The 17,394-nt window shown below is 42.9% G+C and overlaps 1 protein-coding gene and 1 non-coding gene across 19 annotated transcripts in view; both read right to left on the bottom strand.

Annotated features, from left to right (window-relative positions):
* The window catches only part of Pum1 (pumilio RNA binding family member 1), a 125,806-nt gene that overhangs the window by 27,253 nt on the left and 81,159 nt on the right, over window positions 1-17,394 (bottom strand). For 7 of the 18 annotated variants that reach the window (XM_028887636.2, XM_028887635.2, XM_028887638.2 and 4 more), the window contains 7 exons: window positions 14,688-14,781; window positions 12,135-12,251; window positions 8,274-8,422; window positions 5,371-5,509; window positions 4,464-4,607; window positions 3,209-3,502; window positions 1,879-2,115 (listed from right to left, as the gene is read on the bottom strand). In XM_028887636.2, coding sequence (XP_028743469.1) covers window positions 1,879-2,115; window positions 3,209-3,502; window positions 4,464-4,607; window positions 5,371-5,509; window positions 8,274-8,422; window positions 12,135-12,251; window positions 14,688-14,781 — 1,174 coding nt within the window. The remainder of the gene's footprint in view (window positions 1-1,878; window positions 2,116-3,208; window positions 3,503-4,463; window positions 4,608-5,370; window positions 5,510-8,273; window positions 8,423-12,134; window positions 12,252-14,687; window positions 14,782-17,394) is intronic. The other 11 variants (XM_028887640.1, XM_028887642.1, XM_028887644.1 and 8 more) reach the window with 4 other exon arrangements.
* Window positions 5,194-5,266, bottom strand: LOC114705678. The gene has a single exon (XR_003736424.1). It is a non-coding gene; the product is annotated as a small nucleolar RNA SNORD103/SNORD85 (small nucleolar RNA).

The raw sequence follows: 17,394 nt of genomic DNA, 5'->3' as shown, positions 1-17,394 counted from the left end.
TGTGAACACCCAGAGCCACTGCACTAAGTTCGGGAGTTGAAAAACTACAAACCACAGGATACATCTGGCTGCCGCCTTTAAAAAAAACAAAAACAAAAACTAGTTTAATTAGAAGACAGCTAGGCTGGAGAGATGGCTCAGAGACAAGAGCATGGGCTGCTTTTCTGGAGGACCTAGCATGGCTTCCCAGCAATCACATAGTGACTCACAACTGTTTCTACCTCCAGTTTCAGGAGAGCTGACCTTCTCTTCTGGCCTCTTTGGACACCAGGGACATACAGGGTACATAAACATGCATGCAAGTGAAATACCCAACGTATTTTTAAAAAATCTAAAATCCAAAACTTTATAAATTTAGTTATAATGTGCTCTTTAAAAAAAAAAAAAAAACTGGGCACATCACATAACAAGGATATACATTGAAAATCCATGATTCAGAATTTTTAAAAATTATGAGACAAGTGAGGCAAGGTACTCAAGCTCTGGAAAGCGCCCCCCCCCCAACACACACACATACACACACGTGGAATGAGGTACTGCTAACCTAACCCTATGACTCCCAGAGGCACAAGAAGTCAGGCAGGTGCATGGAGACAGTGAATGTTCACTCTTCCCTCTCTCAGTCTTTCCCCTCCTGATCCTACATTGCAGCCAGGCTTTCTGTTGCTGAGAAACACTGCTGTCCAACATACCCCATCCACTCATCTGTCCATTGTAGACAGCCAGTAAGAAATGTCCTGCTAAGTTCTCTCCACTTCAGAATACACACACATCTGGATACATACTTGAGTATGCGCGCAAGCATACACACACACACACACACACACACACACACACACACACAGTGTGAAACGTGCCTTTAAACTTAAAGACATCATTCTTTGACAATAGTAACTATTTATTGTAGACGTCATCCAACTTTTCTTCGTTTGTATAAATGTCTCTCCAAATGACTCTTATTCAGTCCTTACTGCCAAGTCCCCGAAGCCACATTTAAACATGCTGGGCAAAGACAGAATCTTCTAGTAAGCGTATCCTGATTTGTCCAGGACACTCTCATTTAAAGTCAGTCACCAACACAAAATAATAGCACCTTCAAACTCGCCATTTGCTCATAAATTGTGATCTCCACTTCTCTAATTCAACTTTCCCCGTCTGGAAAGTAAATTAGTACCTCAAAATCCATACCTGGGGGGGGGGGGGGCGCGGGGAGGGAGAACGGGACGACATGCCTTGTTTCTGGGTAAGAAATCTGCACCCCTGCCCAGTGCTACTATAATTTTCCTATTATTCTTAAAGCCTGCTGCTGGGAACCCAATGTCTCTTCTAAAAATTCCACATATAAAATTTTCTAAGTGTATGACAGGGGAAAGTACATAAATCCAGTTATTAATAGACCATAGGTTTGAAGCACATTTATAAATATTTAAGAATCTGGAAAAAAAAATCAGTGAAATGCTTTGTGTGAAAAGCAAGCTACTAACTTTTATACGAAGGCAAGAGAAGACTCTACAAAGAAAGTAAGCAACGTGTTCGGTGTGGTGTCCTGACGGGTGTTACACCAGTGACTGTGCTTCTCTGTGTTCTTCGGCCTCACTGGGATGAGGTTTACTGTGTTTGCCCAAGAGTAAAATGTTCCCACTGAATCGAGAGTGAATACACAGGGTGTATCCAGATGCTAAGCAATCCCCAACTGCTGTGAAGCTACAGGCAAACCTGAGCAACTGGAGGTATTTACCAAAGGCACAGAAACCAGGACACTTCTAGGATAAAGGGATCACAAAGTATTTGTATCCTTTGCTTATGCAAAGTACTTGTAATGTCATTGGTGGCAAGAGATTTCTAGCGTTCGAGGTGGTGTTAGATAATGGTTCTTACCCAGGTTTAAGCTTGAAGAGGATCCATGTGAAGAGAGGGAAGGAGGTGGTGTCTGTGAATGTCCTGGTCCCTGACTAGGGAGAGGCATGCCCACGGGTCCAGGAGAGGAGGAAAAGCTAAGGCCGTTATAAAAACTGTGTCCAATGGGGGTCAAGCTGCTCGATGTCCTCTTATAAAGGTCACTGCTGCCAGTCAGGGAGTCACGGCGGGAGCCACTGCCAGTGTTGGAGTTTGCAACTAAAATGGAATTAAAACAATGCAGATAAGAACAGGCCTGTTCTTTGAAGAACAAGCCCAGGGGCCTGTTCCTAACACTTTGATCCAGACTCCTTACCACCGCAAATGTGTCAGAGACAGCCTAACTGTTAATGTAGCAGTTCTAGAGTAATAAGTAATAAAGAGGACATGGCTTGGGTTAACAGAGCTATTATTCAAGCCACCACACAAATATGCCAAATTTACCTTCCTTTAGTGTCACAGATATTATAGGATGGGGGCAGGTTAAAAAGCTTTGACGGCCACATGAGCTATGGGAAAAGTGAAAGGAAATGAACTAGAAAGAATGCCTTTCATCAGCCAAAAGGTTCTGGCAGAAAAATGGAATACAGAAAAAAAGATGTGTAAGCAGGGCACTGCCCCACTACACAAGACTTTCTTATGCAGGCCTGTCGTCTTGGTGGGCTCCATCAGGAACTACTGCTAAACTACAGCCCCAGTTAGTACATCTTCTCTCAAACATGCCCTGCTGTTCTGAAATCACACTGCTGATAACCACTCCAAGTATCTCACTGCCCATCAGACTATACGCTTGCACGCTTCTCCCATCGAGACAAAGTTTGGGTCTAGCATTCTTCCTCCCAATGTTCCACAGCATTTCCCTTAACACTGTTCAAAACACTATAGATAAAACTCCCAACTGTTTAAGGTAGTCAAACCAAGCCCTGGGCACAATGATGAATGCGAAGCACCCAGCCGTGTGACAGCCCTGTGACCTTCAGTGATTCCTTCTCCTCAGTTTAACATTCACACTGCCCTACTTGCCTCCACATGCTTCCTAATGCCTGGAAGAACCTCTCTAGTTTTCAATGCCTGAAACAAACTGACAAAGTGAGCAGAAATAGCAACATGAGCATGGACCTAAAGAGGCTCTGGCTGCATAATGACTTCTGTAGTCCAACATCTCAAAGGTTAAGTGGGCTGCCTAGGCTCCCAGAGACTTGATCCAGACTGCCTGTGGTATCTGTGCAGGGTACCATGCACTGTCAGGGTTCCAGAAAGATTATAAAACTTATTCAAATTCATTTTAACAGCTTCTCAGTCTAACTTCTACCTGCTGTTCCAAACCCTCCAAGGGCCGATCCCAGGGTGGCACCAAGAGAGCTGCTGCTTCCAAATCCCAAGGACGTGTTGGCAGGCTGGGCAGAGCCCTGAGAGAAGAGGGAGCTGCTCTGGGAGTTGCTGCTCAGAGAGTTGTTGCCATAGAAGGAGCTGGAAGCCAGGTTGTTACTGGGCTGCTGGGGCTGGGGCTGGGGCTGCTGGGTGCCTAAGGGTCGAAATGGTCCATTTGTGGTTCCAGCAAGACCACCAGCTGCCCCATTTGCTGAAGCTGCAGCCGCTGCAACAGCTGTGAAGAAGAAAGCAACCCATTAGGCTAAGGCACTAGCCACACACGCAGGCTGTACTATATCCATCTTTAAAAAGAGAGAAAGAAAACCTTTAATACTACCTTATCTTTTCAAGGCTAACACCGACCTTGTCAAGAACTGTACAAATCTATCTTTGATCCCTTCATCAGAAGCTCTGTCTTATTTCTATTACTGACTTGAAGTGAAAATTGCACAAGACAAGCTCTCTTTGCTAGAAGCGGATCTAAGTGTCTCCAGTTTGAAAGTGGCTCAAGCATTATACAGATGCATTAAATACAACTACTTCCTAAAATCTCAAATTCTATACATGCCCATGGAGATTTTTTTCCCCTGAAACTATTTTATCCATACACTTTCAACTTTTTCCTTTTAACATACTGTTCTTTACATGACAGTCCCTGTATGCACATACGTATTTAGGGACAGAGTTGTACTATATAACCCTGACTGGAATGGAATTTGAACTTAGATCTATCTGCCTCTGCCTCCTGAGAATTGGGATCAGAAGTATGTGCTACCATCCTCCTAGCTTACTCTCATTTTTAAAAAATTCATGCAAAAATCTTCAAGAAAACTTCACCATGCTGTCAATCAATTCATTATTCTGCCAGTTCTCTCAAGGTTCCCCATGTCTTCTACTCATCACTATGCCAAAATAACCCCACCCAAAGAACCTCTGAGAAACAAGGTGCTGTCAGTCTTTGGAATACTGCCTCAAGTGCCATTCCCTGTGCATGATCCCGAATCTATACAGGTGCCACAGAACCACCAACAGAATCTGAATCCACCAGACTACTTTCCAGCTTCTGATTCTCTCTGAAATATTACAGGGTAAGAAAACCTATACTGAGATTTTCCAATTAAAGTACATTACACCCTATCTGAAGACTATTGCTGTCAACCACCCCACCCATTAATTTCCTCTAAAATAAAGCTCACCTGCTTGTGCAGCTGAGGAGCTAATGATGACTGGAGCTGGAGCCACAAGCCGAACTGGAGCTCCAAGGCCATTTCTCGCCCCTGCATTTACCACGAGGGCACCAGTTTGGTCATAGTAAGCAGCAGGTGCCAAGACTGGATAACCTGGGTATAGTCAACAGCACACAAATACAGACGGTATCAGTCTCCGCTGCCAGTGTTTTAACCACTGTGCAAAGCATTAGGTACAAATTCCTGAACCACACATTTGTAAGCATTAAACCACATGGCCATTCTAAGTGACATGATGAAATCTCACAGCACTCCAGTTCTACTTTCCTGTAAATGTTACCTAACCATTAGCCACAGCTGTCTAGGTTATCAGACTATCTCATCAGTATTGGGTATTGGTGGAACAGTGTTTGAAATCACAGGCTCTCTGCTTAACAATAGGGGTAACCTTACTCAGGTGCCTGAGTACTGAGGCTGCTGATGTGTCAGAATAAAATCTCCATGTTCCAGTTGCTGAAGTCTATAGTAACTCTAAGCTGTTGTGGTAGTTTGGAAAAGAATGGTCCCTATAGGTTTACATGTTTGAATACACAACATTTAGACCAAAACCAAAGAATATCCCTCAAACAGGATGCCCACGCTTCATCCTGAAGAGAAAAAGGCTGCCAACAAAAAAAAAAAGCTCCCATTCTAATCTGTGGGGACACTCACAAATCTCTCACATTAAAGATGACCAATGACTGGCTCAGAACAAAGCTCTCATCAACGACCTCTGGTCTAAGTGAGGGCAAGTATGTATCATCCCTGCCAGTCGTCGATCCTAAAAGGCTGGGACAAGCCAAAAGCACTGGCCATTCTCCTTGAATGCACACTTTTTTGACCCAGCAAAGTATTAGGAACATTAGCACAACCTTACCTGGCATACCTGCAGCCAGACCTTGTCCAAAGGCAAGAGCAGAATTCACTGCTGCAGCTGCTACAAGGGGATCTGTTTGTTGTCCCTGCTGGTTCTGATTTGGTGTCAAAGGACGCTGGCTAGCCCCTCCACGAAGAACCTAGGAATAAGAGGCAGAAATGCCATTGCACAAGAAGTTTATTGAGGACACACTATATGCCCCTGGAAGAGTCAGTTTTTTAAATGTTAACAATAATTAAACATTTCTTTCTTATTACTAATTTCTTTATTTGTTTTGGGGGGCAGGGGTTTCTCTGGTTGTTCTGGAACCACCCAACAATAAAAAGTTTCTGATAATGGTTTTATCAGATGGCATGGCTGTGAAGATAAAAATTCAATTCATCCCATTATATATTAAAATTTAGTATCCTTCATTGTAAATTGAAATAAAATTCAATTTAGTATCCTTCGTTGTAAACACGACCTTTACAAACAGCAGAGTTTGCCAGGCAGACTTAAATTCCAGCACTCGAAAGGCAGAGGCAGATAGGTCTCTGAGTTTGAGGACAGCCAGAGCTACACAGGGAAACTACCTCAAAAAAAAAAAAAAAAAGGAGGAAAGGAGAAGGAAAGGATAGAGAGGGGAAGGGGGTGGGAAACAGTAGAACACAGCAAAGAGAGATTGCTTCTTTGATCAAATAGTTAACTCTTACAATGGATCGCACAATAAAAACAGAACTATATAAACAGGCAAAGTTTGTGTATTCTAGTCAATAAAGAAGATGGGCTGGAAAGGCAGCTTAGAACTCTTGCAGAGGACCCAGGTTCAATTCCCAGCACCCACATGGCAGGCAGTTCACAAACGCCTGTAACTCCAGTTCTAATAGAGCCAACTCCCTCTTCTGGTCTCCCAGGTATACATGCACACGCACATGCAGGCAAAACACCCATACACATAAAACAAAAATGAATAAATCTAAGGGAGGGAGGGAGACAATGCAATGTCAGAGTCCTGACAAGTGAGTGAAGAAAGAATAGAAAGCAATAGGAGGGAGCAGCTCAGACAGGTCTAACCACATATGTGAGGGATCTAGCTGTACATATACACATCACCTTTTGTCCCCAGATTCATAAACTCAATATGTAGCAAAGAGTGATTCTGAACTTTTTAATCATCTTTCCTCCACTAGTTATATATGCTCCTGGGGACAAAACCCAGGGCTTCACAAATGCTAGGAAAATCCTCTGAGCTAACACCAACCGGGAAAACTCCCAAACCAAAAGACAAATTCTTACCATGGTCTTTTCTTTGTCATCATGTATGGAACACTGAATGAGAATGGCCCCCACAGGTTCATGTTTAGCTACTTTGTCTCCAGGGGATAAAACTGTTTCAGAAAATTAGGAGTGTGGCCTTGTGGGAAGGAGTATGCTAATTGCAGTGAGCTTGTGGTTTGATAGGTTGCTACCATCATGCCTTCCCTCTACCATTATAAACTCTAAACCTCTAGAACCATAAGCCCTAGTAAACTCTTCCTTCTATGAACTTCCATGGACATGGTGTTTTATCACAGCAAAAGAAAAGCCACTAATACACCTCACCACTTACTAAAGTCAGATGTGTAGTCAGACTTACAGCCATTAGTGAAAATTTAAAAAAGGCCGAGACGGCTCAGCAATGAGGCACACTTGTTGCTCCTACAGAAGACCCAAGTTTTGTTCCTAGCACCACATGGGAGCTCACACCACCACAGACCAACTCCAGGTCCAGGGGATCCGATGCACTTTTCTGACCTCCGTTGGTACCAGTCACACACATATACAATCAGGCAAAACACTCGATCATTTACGTTAACATATGTATGACAGGCTTAAGATCTCATCTAATAGTGTCTCCAAAGTTCAATCTTAAAAACACTTGACTTTGGCTGGCAAGGCAAAACCCTACAATGCCCTGTAAGTGGTATTCAGCAGGCAGCTGCAGAACAGAGAAATGGAAAAGTGGTATTTTTACCTAAAGAGCCACTGTGTACCTGCTGGCTAGATAACTAACTGTATGTATACCTCTCTAAGCAACTCTTTTTACAGGAAATTTGAATCAAGCTGAGTGTAGTGTCATATACCTAAAATCCCAGCACTCAGAAGACTGAGTGGGTAATCGTTGCATGTTCAAAGCCAGCCTGGGCTACATAATGAGTTCAGGGCCATCTTGGGCTTCATAGAGAGATTTTGACTTGGGGGAGGGGGGGGGCGCACAAAGGCACCAAAAGAGCAAACAAAACTAGTATTTCCTTAGTTAAATTTAAAAGCACGACTGACCTTCTGGCAGTGTGTAGTCTACACCATGAGTTCCAGGACAACCAGCGCTATATAGTAGAACTCTTATTTCCCCCACCCCACCCCCCCTTCAAAAAAGGAAAGCGAGAGAAAGGCACTAAAGTGTTTGTTGCCTGAGCATGTGAACCAGAACACAATCCCTAGCACAGAGTGCCAATGACAAAGAGCGAGAGACAGGAAGACCCCTGGGCTCAATGGCTAGAGACAGTCAAACTTAATTGGTGAGTGCCAGGTCTGGATGAGAGATGCTTGTCTCAACAAAAAAAAAGATGGATGGCTCCTTACACCAGAGGATTACCTATGGCCCACATAACCCCCAACAACAATAATATGAACACCGGGTGTGCACACATAGGCACTCAGCATCTTATGATGAAGAGTGCCGTTATTTGTGAGTTGCGCACACACCACAAGCATACACAGGCACCTAGTTCTACGAACAGGATCAACGTCATCTATGACAGGTTTGCACAAATGCACACATAAGCACACACAGGCTCTCATCAGTCTATGATGAAGAGGGCCATTGCCTGTGAGTAGCACATATCGTGAGCTGCCCTCACAGGAGTGGCTGATGTTGCCTTTACCTGCTGCTGTCCTTGCTGGGCCTGCGGAGCACTCTGCTGAGTAGAATTTGTTGCTGCTGCAGCTGCCGCAGCTTGCTGCTGGAAAAGACTGGCAGGGTAGACACCCCATGGAGTGACTCCATAATATTGGTGAGGGACCACAGCTGGGCCTAAAAATAATCAGAAAAAGGAAAGAGAAGTTTAGAAAGAATGATTTTAGGATTATTCAGATCTTGAGATCAAAAAAAACACTAACTTAAAGAACACAAAGATTCACGCTAGCTAATAATTATGACAAAGAGGGGAAGGACAGACGGACTGCGACAGGTTCTATTTGAGCCTCCTCGCAGCCGTCTTCTGAAGGCAGGACTCCACTCCAGTCAGACAATGGAAGCGGAAGGTGGTGAAGCTACTGGAAGGAGAGGGGCTGGGGGGGACCGAAGGGATGGGGCTAAACCAAGGGAGAAACTGCCTGGGACAAGGTCTTGTTTCCAGACAAGGTCTGGCTTTGTTAGCACATCTGGCTTCAACCTAGAGATGTTCCTGCCTCAGCCTCCCAAGTGCCGGGATTACAGGTGTGGACCAGCATACCCATCCAGAAATTATGTTTACGCCATGAGAAAGAAAAGATGCAGGACGGACACTAGACAAAATGTGCTGCTGAAAGAGAAATAAATGGAGACGGCATGATTTTAAACAGAAAGGAAAAGAACAAATTTCAGCTCTGATCTATCTTCATTCACAGGGTTACCAGATCCCTGTGTCACTAACTCCAGAAGAAATCTATTTTCCTTCTGATAACAGGACCTGCACCACATAATTTCAAAACCCCTTGATTTTTTTTTTTTCTGTTTCCATGTTTAAAGTCACAAGTCATTCACACAACAAACATTCAGACATTGGTACATCAAGTTTTAAATTTCAATGACTGAAATTTAAACCAAAGCATAGCATCACTTAACCTTGACTGATCACAGGGCCATTGACCACAACACTGAAACTAAGCACTCTGCTCCAAGCCGAGTGAGCAGTCCATTTTCTCTGGTGATGACAACTCCAGTGTCTGCACACAGAGGAAAGCAGCAGATCTGAATGTAAAAGGGATGGCTCAGAGAGTAACTTAGGTGGGACCGAAGTCTAGGTCAAAATTCTATGAAGAAGTTGGTGATGGAAAACACAAAGGATATGCATTCCTCGGCAGGCAGTGGTAGGGTTCTAAGGTAAATTGTGTAAACGTATTTTACATAAATAAAAGAACCTACAAGCCAGGTGGTGGTGGTGCTGGTGGTGCAGGCCTTTAATCCCAGCACTCGGGAGGCAGAGCCAGGCGGATCTCTGTGAGTTCGAGGCCAGCCTGGTCTAGAGTGAGTTCCAGGACAGGCACCAAAACTACATAGAAAAATCCTGTCTCGAACTGCCCACCCCCAAAAAATATCTTACAGAAAAACGGAGAAAGTATACAAAGACAGCTCTCAAAGCTGGTGAAACATGCCTGCAATTTTCTTTCTGGGTCCCAGCACAGGGCTAAGCATGTGCAGCCTGACTCACTAACAGTGAACAAGCATAGCACTTGTGTTCCAAAGAGATGTTTCAAATAGTACAGCTGTGCAGAGGAGCTGCTTCTCATTAAACAAAATGAAACTGGCACACTCTCTCCAGTTTTTAAAGCACCAGACTGCACCACTGCCTAATGATAGGCTGCAACATTTCTAGCTGGGGCTGTTGAGTGCCTATGGGCTTAGCATGACCAAGAACGACCACTGTGAAACTCTACAGCCAGCTGCAAAATGACAGTGTTATTGAGGAAAGCTATGTTACAATATGAACCAACATGCTGGGCAGTGGTGGCACACGCCTTTAATCCCTGCACTTGGGAGGCAGAAGCAGGTGGATCTCTGTGAGTTCGAGGCCAGCCTGGGCTACAGAGTGAGTTCTAGAAAAGGCTCCAAAGCCACACAGAGAGGAGCCCTGTCTTAAAAAAGAAAAAACAAACAACAAAAAAAAAAAAACCACCCACACATTTTGAACCAACTTCTTACAATAAGTAAACAGATTAAAATGGTTTGTTGACTTGTTGGAACCTAAACAGTTTTAAAGCCTTATCTCCAAGCTAAACAAAATGATGATCGCCAAACTCAGCTGACCAGGGTCCAAATACTATTAAGGTAAAGAAAGGCAGAGGAGGAGAGAAAGGCACTTAAGGGAACTATCCCAGTGCATGAGTTTTGGTTTCCTTGCTCACACAGCAGGTGTGGCTGGTTAAGAGTGTAGCCCTATGGCCTTAAAAACTTAACATTCAAATCCTTCACCTGGCACTCCCATTACTCTACCTTCGTCACGTGGCTGAAATTAAACACCCCCAAGTGCTTGGTTGAAACTGGCTTATCAGAACACCTGCTTAAAATTCCATGTTAACAAAATACTTCCTTCCATTTAAAACCATTTAAACCATCTACAGTCCAGGTCATGTGCAAACTGTTAGCCAGCAATCTATCCTTTCATTAACTTCACATTCATCGTTCAGAAACTCGCTCCCTGTTCAAGTCATACACATTAAGCAATAAAAGAAAGATAGCTCAAGGTAGCACAGCCACTTAATATCACAGAATCAAACCTGGCTAAAACCTTGACCACACAGATTTCAACTGTGTGACCTAACATTAGAGAGTTCTCTGAACTCCAAGTTTCTGAGCTGTGAAGTCACTACTGAACAACTCAGACAAAAGCACTAAGGACAGTGCACAGCAAAAGACGTGTGAGGCAAACGTCAACGGCAGCCAGCCAAGATCACACTACATGACAGAGCCTTCCACTCTCCCCAAAGACAGAGCAAGGCGCAGTATTAAACAAGTTGCCATCATAATAACCAGGGAAGCAATTCTGGACATCCATCTAAGAAATGCCAGGCTTGCTGTGACATCATCACTGAAAACTACACACCAGAGGTAAATGAACTGCAGACTGCACAGTTGATGACCTCTCACACAGATACGCAGTTGAAATGAGCATAACTTAAAGGGATGTGTGTGTACACCCCAAAGGTTTCAGAGGTTGTTGTTTTTGTCCTCAGGTGGAACTTTAATATTTATGTCCCCTCTGAGACAGCAACTGTGCCACACAGTCAAAGGGGGGGGAAATCAAAGTTCAAGGAAGGACAAGATCCATCCACAAACAAATAAAAACAACAGAGAAACAATAGGGAATCAAGACTAAAAGCAAATCATCCCAGGTCCAGACAGAGGCCCAAGCTGGTACAGTAAGGAAGCTGGCTGTGGTGTGTGGTGGGAGCCAATGTGGCCATGCAGGAGGAAGAGTGGCGTGGGCCCAGCTGCCACACACAAGTCATGGGAGAGGACAACACGTAAGGAGCCAACCTCAGCCAATCTTCAGAATTTTAACACTGTTTCCTTTGTAATACTAATTCCAAGGAACAGCCATCATCTCCTTAGGCTCTGATAATAAGCTGTATGCGACAAATAACAGCCACACTGCAGAGTAGGAAGAAGAAGGGGTGAGATCTGTGTTTAAAAGCATTTGGAGGAGTGGAAGCAGGGAAGGCCACAAAGCAAAGAGAAGGTAAAGAAACAGAATGGATTCCCTATGGCACCAGTAGAAAACAGCCGAGCAAATATCCTGCAACATGAGCAAGCAATTCGATGGATCCAAACTACTGTGGTCTGGGATGATCATCCAGGGTTGGGGGGTGAGGTAGGGTGGTGGAAAAACAGCTAAGCAGAGAAGTCTGACCCGCATAAGACTGGCGCTGAAATCAGGAGACGTATTTGTTGGAGACATGTATTTGGCAGAGTAGAAAGAAGGCATGCCCATTTCAAAGGACTTTTCTAGCAGGTGAGCAAATCCCTCATGCAGTAGATGTCTCACCGAGTGTCGCTGCTGCAGCCAATCCAGCTGTGTAGGGGTCCGTCCCTGGAGGAGCAGCACTGATGATGTATGGGTTGGGGACAAACGCAGCGGGAGCTAAACCTGCTGGAAACACACCTGTCAGTAAAAACAAACGACCAAACTGCAGCCCTACTACACATCTGGCTAGCATTCCAGGTTATAGATGAAGAGAAGGGAAGAGAAAAAATAGGCTGAAAGTAGGGAGGAATTTCAAAACGATAATGTATCCTCAATATAAAAAGTCATAGTGACATTTGTGTCTGTGTATCCGTGTGTGTACACAGGAAGGACAACAGAAGACCATGGGTGCCCTCCTCTACAGCACTTGTTCTCAACCTTCCTAATACTTTGACCCTTTAATACAGTTCCTCATATTGTGGTGACCACCAACAATAAAATTATTTCATTGTCACTTCATAACTGTAATGTTGCTACTGTTATCATAATGTAAATACGTGACATCCAGGGTACCTGATAGTCAACCTCTGTGAAAGGGTCATTTAATCCTCTCCCCTGCCCCAGGGGTCATGGCCCACAGGTTGAGAACCATTTCTCTATGGCTTCCTACAGTATTTTTTAAGACACATTTTATCGGTGTACATCAAGTTTGTTATTTTGGCTACATGGACTGGCCAGCAAGCTCTCTTATGATCCTCTGTTTCCAAAGCTGGATCTACTTAGCCTTTGTGTGAGTACTAGAGATTTGAACTCAGGTCTTCTTGCTTTCCCAGAAAACACTGTTAGCCAGTAAGCATCATCCCAGCCCTGGCTGGCTTTCTGAAATGGAGGTATCACTATGTGCCTAACTTGGCCTTGAACTTATACTCCTCTGGCCTCAATCTTTCAAGTGGTGGACTACCATACCTGGTTTAGACCATTTTGTGCACACACACCCCATCTTTATTAAAGAAATGTTGGTAACAAATCACTTACATATCATTTTTGTTTTGGCTCCTTGCTAAGACCAAGCCAAAAGCCTCGTGAATGTCTGGTGACCCCTCTACCTCCATAATAAAAAATGCCTGTTATAGTTTTAAAGTGTAAACTAGAGTCTTAGGCATTAATTTTAATGTTTTATTTGTGGTACTGGGAACTGAATCTAGGGCCTTGTGTAGACACTGAATTCACTGTGTATACACTAAGTTCCATATCAAAGTCTCAAACTCATATTAATTGTTCTTTTTTTTAAGGTTTACTTATCTATTATGCATACAAGTATTCTGCCAGCATGTATGCCTACATGTCAGAAGAGGGCACTGGATCTCACTACAGACAGTTGTGAGCCACCAAGTGGTTACTGGGAATTGAACTCAGGGCCTCTGGAAGCAGCTAGTGCTCTTAACTTCTGAGCCATCTATCTCTCCAGCCCTTGACATTAATTTTTCAATTTTACTATTAAAATTGTTTCAAAACACTTATTAAGTGAGGACTTATTTCCATTAAAAACATTTTTCCCCCAGAAAGGTATTGGTGTTAATACAGTCTACAATTTACATGTGTGTAATGGCGGCCCACTCTTGTGTCAACTAGGATGTGATTAGGCATTCTTCTTCCTTGCATACCACATCCAGGGCTGCCTTGTCTTTTCTGCTCATGTCTGTGTACTTTTTAAGCAAGAATAAAAGAAATCTCCACTCCCACTTATTTGTTTTAAAGAGTCCTTATGTCTGAAAGGGTTGCCAGGCACAGCAGTCTTATCTGTAATAGCAGCACTTGGGAAGCTGAGGCAGGAGAATTGACATGAATGTGAAGCCAGCTGGGACTACACAGTGACTGTGTCTCAAAAAGCTAAAAAACAGAGGTCCAAACAGTAGACAGGTCATGGTGAAGATTGGAATACCTGCCAAACCCATCCCAACAGAGGGACAAGACAAGGCTTGGAAGGTAGCTCTAAAGCAATGAAAAGCACTACTGCTGCTCAGGGAGCTGAGAAGCTGACACACGATCTGCACCCAACCTCACTAACCCAATCATGGCTGCTGAAATCTAGTCATTTACTTATTTGGGAGGATAGGATGTTACTGTATAGCCTTGACTGGCTTGCAGCTCACCACAGAGTAGGCTGGCTTCCAACTCACAGAGATTCTCCTACCTCTGTCTCCCCAGTGCTGGGATAAATGTGTGCACTACCACACCCATCACTGTTGCTTAAATCTTACGAAAAGGCATCAATGGTCATTTCTCTAGTAAGTTATTCAAATCCTGATACATTTAAGGTACAGAAAAAAATGAATACCAAAGAATATTATGAGTTTGATACAAAAATAAATATGGAGCTAGAGACAAGTGGACACAAGAAAAAGGCCATTTACTCTGTACAATGGATTTTCCTGAATTCTATCCATTGTTGCCTTTTCTATTTTCTGACACAAAGTCTCACTGGATATTCCAGACTGGCCTTAATTGAATTCACGCTATCTTCCAAACTCTGCCTCCCAGGTGCTAGGATGGACTTTGTTTGATTAAGTTACTGGGTTCTCCCAGCATCTACCTCTCTTAGATAACAAGAGAGCTAAGGGCTTAAGGACTTACCGATGTGAGGCTGGTGGGCTGCTGCAAGCGCATACTGCTGTTGCTGGGCAGCTGTCAACTGCTGGACAGCAAGTGCATTGGGTCTTTGGAATAGCTGAAACAAGAGAAAGATGTTATAGTTAGGACTCTCCTATGAAATGACGTTTTAAATCTCTTAATTCATTAGCCTCTGTTACACATGATACTTTTGACAAAACAGGATGCCTGCCTCACACCTGCTCCATTCCCTGAAGGAATAATGCTTCACTCTGTCCCTCTTCTCTCACCATCTCAATTTAGTCTCCCCCTCTTCATAGACTAGCTATGTCTCATGCTCCCTAACTACAGACATACACATACGCGAAAACCCTAATAGCTCCTAGCAAACGTACAGTACTGAATGACTACAGTACACCTTCAAGTTGGGCTAGAATACTGCAGAGTGACTTCCACATCGCCCCAAGGGTTAGTCTACCTTCAAGACTTGTCAGTCCCAATGAGCACTGAATTCTCACCTATTCATGCTTTGGAGAAGATGAGAAGAATTTACTTTTATTCTCTGGGGAAATGATTTTGCATACCTTCCTAACTAGCAGCCTTTCCTAATGAATGAATTAGAGAAATGCCTGGCTTTGGGAGTTTCAAAGTCTCCTACATCTTATTCTTCATACTATTTTCATTCTGTGAAAAGGAACAGAAGTACAAATTTTCACTGTGAACCAGCAAGATAGCTAAGCAGCTTCCTGACACCAATCTCAACTGCCTGAGTTTCATCCCCAGGACCCACAGGCTGTCTGTCTTCTGACCACTCATGCTGTAACATCTGCACTTGCACACAAAATTTTAAAAGAATAAAATTTGAACTGTAAACTCATACCTAGCACACTTCTTAGTTCACAAAAGAGGGAAAGTGTAAAATTTTTCCCACTAAAATTATCCCATGAATGTACATATTAATATAGAGTATTAACAGCCAATCATTCATCCATTAATTTAACAAATATTTACTATGCAAGCAGCAGGGATATAGCTAAGAGCAAATAAAAACCCTCTCCTTGCTTTCCTAGACATAACATTTTATCATGAATAATGATGAAGAATGGGGAAACTGGCAGCGTGACCGTGCAGGGCCTTAACAGGTTTCCTTCCAGAGACTTCTTGAGTGGCTGATTGCTGAACAGCCCTATTCCCAGAATATAGCTTTCAACCACCTGTTCTTTCTACAGGACCCATCAACAGCCCAGATCACATCACTGGGTGATAGGTAACAGACAGTACAGACCTTCAACAATAGGCGTATTTATTAAGAGACATCAGAAGGTGTCATCTCCCCAACTCAGCTAAATTATCACTGCAACTATTCCTACTGTTAATGTATGCAACTGAGATAGTTAATTCTGTCTCAAACATAAACAGGCTGATTTTAAACAAAAAGTTGAGGGGCTGAAGAGATGGTTCAGCAAAAGCACTTGTTGCTTTTGCTCAGGTTCAATTTTCAGAACCCACATGAGTACTAAGTAAACATGTGGTACACATACATACATACATACATACATACATACATACATGCAGGCAAACATTCATACACACAAAATATATCTAAAAATATTTATAAATAAAAAGCTGCGTATTGTGAATAAGGTGGCCAGTTTTACCTGTATCTTATTCTCTATACCTCAATCTTCCTAAAAACCAGAAAAAAATTTCATCTTGCCAATCTGTATATAGTTTCCTTTTCAAAACCTTCACCATGCTGCTGCTAAAAATGAAAAGGCATTGCCTTGTCTACAACTAATAAACACCAAGCACCCAAACAGAGGGATTCGTAGATTTCTCAAGCATTCAAAACACTTGTCCATCCCACAATGGGAGCTTGTCAGTATGAGTTGGAAACTGCATTTGTAGGCTTTACAAGTTCATCTCAAGAACAGTGTCTGTAGCAGCTGGAGACAGTCCACACAAGAGGGGTATCCAAGAGGCAAAAAATAAAAAGAGGCTGGGAATACAACTTTAGTGGCAGAACATTCACTTAGCATGCATGAGGCCTTGGGTTCAAACTCAAGTACGATTAATAATAATAATAATAATAATAATAATAATAATAATAATAATAAAAACAGTAAGTAAAAACCAAGGTAAAGCCTAGTCAAAACCCAAAACCTCTGGAAACAGTCACATTCTCAACAAGTGCTTCTATTCGCTTCTTTTCCACCCCTCACAGCCCTACTGTGAACAAGCCCATCACACTGAAAAGACTCATTGTTGTTGGACTTCAGTATCCTGTGTAGCTGGGAGATAAAGGTGATATATAGAGAATGTAAATGCTGAGGATATCCTGACATGATTCAACTCCATCAGACTTGCCTCACTATGTACTTCATGAAGTGTTAGGTAACTCATTATTTGCACACTGTAAATACACATAGAAATACACGTGTCAAACCATAAATCAATCATCCCATGAAACCTAAATCTGCAGCCCCGCCATCATGTAGTCACATTTAAGGTAAGGATCATTACTTACAACAGAAAGCACATATAAGCCTTGCAAGGGCCCCATATAGCCTGTGGTAGGGATTGTTTAATAATTAGTGAATATAAGAAAAATGGGAGACTTTCTTCTTGAGAGTATTTTGTAGTAAACAATTTAACAAAAGCTAATTACGAATCCACAGCCATCAGATTTGATTATAGACTAGATTACAACAATTTTGGCACATTCTCTTTA

The sequence above is a fragment of the Peromyscus leucopus genome, chromosome 2 (genome assembly GCF_004664715.2).
Source record: "Peromyscus leucopus breed LL Stock chromosome 2, UCI_PerLeu_2.1, whole genome shotgun sequence".
In the NCBI taxonomy this organism is placed as follows: domain Eukaryota; kingdom Metazoa; phylum Chordata; class Mammalia; order Rodentia; family Cricetidae; genus Peromyscus; species Peromyscus leucopus.
The sequence above is the reverse complement of the archived record's forward strand: the minus strand, read 5'-3'. Positions and strand labels throughout refer to the sequence as shown.